Source organism: Formica exsecta, unplaced genomic scaffold (assembly GCF_003651465.1).
Source record: "Formica exsecta isolate Colony F162 unplaced genomic scaffold, ASM365146v1 scaffold34, whole genome shotgun sequence".
Classification (NCBI taxonomy): domain Eukaryota; kingdom Metazoa; phylum Arthropoda; class Insecta; order Hymenoptera; family Formicidae; genus Formica; species Formica exsecta.
The window spans coordinates 450,780-455,940 of NW_021850653.1; the positions used below are offsets into that span (position 1 = coordinate 450,780).

Below are 5,161 nucleotides of genomic sequence, written 5' to 3' on the forward strand. Positions count from 1 at the left end.
AAAAAAAAAAAACTATATGAAACGAACAGATGGTGATATAACAAAATAATTGAAACGTTAAAAACGCAAGATTTTGTTTTTTAAACGTATCCTTTTATATTTCTTTCTATTTTTTGATTCAGCTAAAGATATCACATCCGCGCAAAATAATTTAAATGAAATACATAAATATTAATTATATTATACTTGACATAGGCCGAAATTATAGATACGCGCACAATTATAGTAATTATTGTCATCAATCGTTTTGAAAGACAGCATCGCATGATAAATCCATTTTACATATTAATTTTGAAGATAAATCAAATTGCTAGTTGCATATAAAGAATTAGTTTAACTGACGTGAAGTTTCATCGAGAAAACTAATACGATAAAAAAAAAAAAAAAAATTATAGACTGCATATTTAATGCATGCAAAAAGAAATAGGATAAAAATAAATAACTCGTAAAGATAACCGTTATCGAGATAGGGATTGACTTACAGAGATCTGCTATGATAACAATTATAAAGTCATTACGCGGTATATAACAGGTTTTCCATTTTTTCCGTTTACAGATGGTAATTGATCGAAAAGGAAAGGAAATACTGGGAGCCGTATATGTGTCGTTGACTATTAACTACATCATTACTCATAACATTTACAGACGGTGATTTACATTAATCATTCTCACTAAGTTGACGTTATAGCGAACGGTGATATTATTTAAACGGATTAATGCAATTCCGTTCTCACATACACGCATACAAGTCACGCTCTTTAACACAAAACGAGCGTGAAACGAGAAACTATTGATATTTGTGTGATCGCAGACGTCAAGACATATTTCCGGGAAATCGTCGCAGTTTTACATATTTACTCGCGATAATGCATTTGTTTAATGCTGAATTATTTAAAAGTATTTTGCTGCGCGTCTCTCTCTTTTTCTTCCACAGTTTAATCGCGATTAAATTAACAGGTTTGACAAGAATAATAACTCACAACTTTATTAGACACACACACACACACACACAAACATATATATATATATATATATATATATATAGTCAAACTCTAAATATAATTAAAAATCCCCTTTTGTTCTATCTAATTACAAAATCTTTATCGCTGGACTCGCGAAGTCGCGACGTGCAACGATCGATTATCGAAGAAGATACAAGTAAACTGCTATATTGATCCGCGGCTGCATCGGGTTTATTTTTAATGATACATCTCTTTGATTGAAGAGATATAATGTCTATAACCACTTGCGATCGTTCGCGATTTGCTCAAAATGCCCTTCTTAAGTCGTCGCGACAGGAGCAACTTAAGGAGAAGAGGAAGACGATAAAGTTTCTAACTCGAAGATAGGGTCAGGTAAAGGGAGAAGATGATCGTCGAGGGGTGGCGTAGAGAAGAATCCGAAACTTTTCTTTGGGGGTTGCTACTGCGAGTTACCAGGTGATTCACCCTCGCGAAACTTAGGCAGCTGTCTTTTACTTGTTATCCGTCGCTGATCTTCAGCCTGCGCTGTAGATCACCGGATCATTATGGCTCGCATCTTGCGTTTACGTGGAATAGCGCCTCCAGATGTTGCCCGTCGTGCGCAAACTGATAACGATTTTCGATTACCGTGATTATATGGTCCCTCAATCGCGATAAATTAAATTAATCCCACCTTAAAACTATATAATTGTCGGACGTTTTAATTAATTTTATTCGTCACTTTCTTATACACGAAAGAATACAGTTTACGATGTTTTCCAATTAATTCTCAGAACATTTGACATTTGAAAATTTCAGGTCTAGGTCTGGGTCCGCACACGCCGGAAGAGGCCGCTGTCCTGGCGGCAGCCGCGGCAGCGTTACATCATCATCACCAAGGTCCCGGCGGCCCCGCGATGAGGCCCCTGAGGCCACCGCTACCGCCGGGGATGCTCCACACGTCGCCGCATCCCCTGGCCGCGCATCACCCCCTTACGGCGCCGCATCATCCCCTCGTACCGCCCCATCATCCAGAGGAGGATGGTGTCGTTGACGATCCCAAAGTTACGCTTGAGGGCAAGGAGCTCTGGGAGAAATTCCACAAGCTCGGAACGGAAATGGTCATTACGAAGAGCGGCCGGTAAGTGTCAATATCGTCGTCAGTATCATTACTATGATTACGATCCTTTGTCGCTAATTGAACGATCGTTGCACGGCATACTGAGAGCGGAGCAATCAGGATGTCAGTTCTACCAAGTTTCATCGTACATGCGCGACCTGTAATGTAAACGTGTAATATCTAACAGATGCTCGAGTGATCTTTGTACTTTGAAGTTTCCTACCGATGCCTGGCCACGTTATCGAAAATTTGCGATTTCATTCAGAATGCATCGGCATGAATATGACATAAAACGCAACGGATGATATTTATGTTAAATAGTATTTAATTGTCAATTTGTAAAAATTTGCACCCGCAATTTTTCTCTTGCGATATGAAGAGTGAGAAGAGACTTATTCTTACTATCAAGTGCTAGAGGCGTTAGAATGTAACTAGAACGCGCGCGTAATGGTTTCTCACGTTTACATTGGTTATTTTTCTTTCAACTAAAGAGAGAGAGAGAGATTCAAAACTTTTTTACGCTCCAGAAAAGTCCTTAATGGCGATTATATGCTCGAAGAAAGAAATGGGTTAGCCCTTCTTTTTAATGAAGCTAGATAAACGAGAGAATTCTCTTAACTTTATGCTCGAAAATACAGAACAAATATTAGTGTTGAAAAAATTATATATGTATATATACAGATATACAGGTACATAATTTAACATTAAAGTGAAATTTTGCTCATTGTTGCATATGCAGTAGGTGTATATATAGGGCAGAGCCTTATTGTCGAGAATAATAACCATGACTGAGAACTCTCTTGAGCGTATATAAGAGCTCAAATGAACATGAGAAAAAAATTTTATGCGGGTTGTCTCGAGGAACTTATCGGATGACATTCATAGGCGCATAATGCGGAGAGTTTTTAATCCTTCCAGTACTTCAAATTAAACAGATATTTTTAATTTTGTCACCGAGATAAATTTTAATTAATTCCATTTAATAGAGATATAAACATAGAGACATTAGAGAGGCTTAATATCGATACATCTCGATCAAAAATTCAGTTTACTCCGATTGTTTCTGGATACATAAGAGGAAGGAACATATAATGGCAAACATATTGATTTCATTATTCCTATGCGCGAGAAGAAAGCGTCGCCGCTCTTACGAGCAGTTTTTTTCCACATATGCCCTTGCGATGAAACTTTTACTTTTCGTTATTGCGAGCCGCGCTCGCGTATCGGGCACGCAACGCACACGTGTCCGCGCGCGTCTCCGCGTGCACGTGCACGGGGGGAAGGAAAGGGTGTACAGTGGGGCAAAGAGAGCGAAGAGAGAGAGAGAGAGAGAGAGAGAGAAGAGGGGCAGGGTATCGCGCAGCACTTCCCCGATGACGTGTAGCACACAGTGCCGTCGTAAAAAAGATATCACTCCAGAGTTGTTGGATCCCTTCGTCGCCAAGCAATTGAAACTTCTCGCTCCCCTCCTTTACGATTACTCTCTTGTACCCGCGTTTACTTTCTTATCCTTCTTATCCTCCTTTCCCTTTCTTTTCTTCTTTCTTCGAAGCGCAACTTATCTATCGCCGCACCTTATTCCGCGAAGTCATGATCGCTCGGATAGTGGATACGCGTCGTATTGCACGCGACAAGGAGAATGAGGCTTGATGTGGAAGGCGGTGAGCGAATACAAAACCGACAAAGATAGAAACGAAGAAACGACGAGCGTTCTTCGATGATAGGCCGAGCGGACAAAGTATATCGGGTTTCAATGGAGACTCTACGGCAAACTATAATAGCCGAGAATAGAGCACGCGCGTCCGCGACGAAAGGGTGAGCATATACGCTTACATATTTCATGTGCGATGTATACAGGTGCTAAAGCGCACATTCGCATGCACGTGTATGCGCGTGTACGTATGTGGATTACGGCTAACATCGACGCGAACATCGCTCGCACCACCGTCCCTTTCGCGAGTGCATGCGTGAATATTGGCCAGATTAAATCTTTCTCGCTCTTTGCTTTCGAGCTTCGGTTAATACGCTTTCCTCGGTCTCGCGCGAACACGCGCCGAGTTTGCTCTTGTAACTTGCGTCATTAGAGCCGCGACGAGGGGAAACGCAAAGATTGCTTTAAGGGATTCCGCCACGAGAATCGATAGTACGGCATAATATTTATTAATATGCTAATTAGTGATATAGTATTCTTATATATAGATGGAAGAGAAATTAATACACAAGCTTCTTTTATTGAAAAATTAAACTAGAGGAACGAGGAGTGTATAAATGCAAAAGAAAAAAAAAAATATTAAAACGGATTGATAGATATCGGTTATTCTATGTCTATGCGCGCTATTGTTAAGTCAAGTTATCGGCGGTTTTATTAACGTAACAAGACAGCTTTCAATAGAACAAGTACGCTTATCGCATATAATCTTGCAATCTCGGCAGCGTCTTTGATAAATAATACACGCTGGCGTTTAGTGAATAACAAATAATCGATCATGATATTTAGCAGCTTAATTTGCAACACCTTCGAGTAAGTTGAATACATGAAGGAATGACTGATTCAAAAGTGCCGGCATGATTAATTCATACGCGTACTGACACACGTCATAATGATCGAACGTTATCGAACTGTAATAATTTTTTTTTTTTTTTTTTTTTTTTTTTTTTTTTTTGCATGTGACAGCTATTCTACATTTGAAATTTATTCAACTGATTTTAAATTGTTTCTGATTTTAAATGCAATAAATAAACTATGATTACGCTATAACATCGTGAACCTTCTTACGAAGAACATTAGCATTTGTAGTGACACTGCGCTAATTTACTTTAAAATACATTTATCTTTTTGAAGGTTGGAATCGACATCATAAGTCAGTCGAATATCATCTTTAGACATGTCAAAATAAATTGTTATCTATAAAGAATAAAATTTAAGAACGCGACAACGAATAGACGGTTAATAATTAAAATAGACAAATACTAGTCGACAACGAAAAGGTTTGGCTCAATTGTCGAAACGTATAGCGCTTAGCGCTCTTATCAGAATCGGACGAAGATCGGTGTCCGATCGATCTGAAATCACGACGCT

The 5,161-nt window shown here is 39.1% G+C and overlaps 1 protein-coding gene across 1 annotated transcript in view; it reads left to right on the top strand.

Annotated features, from left to right (window-relative positions):
* Positions 1-5,161, top strand: part of LOC115238453 (optomotor-blind protein) — a 91,331-nt gene that overhangs the window by 7,759 nt on the left and 78,411 nt on the right. The window contains exon 2 of the mRNA XM_029812301.1: positions 1,782-2,103. Coding sequence (XP_029668161.1) covers positions 1,782-2,103 — 322 coding nt within the window. The remainder of the gene's footprint in view (positions 1-1,781; positions 2,104-5,161) is intronic.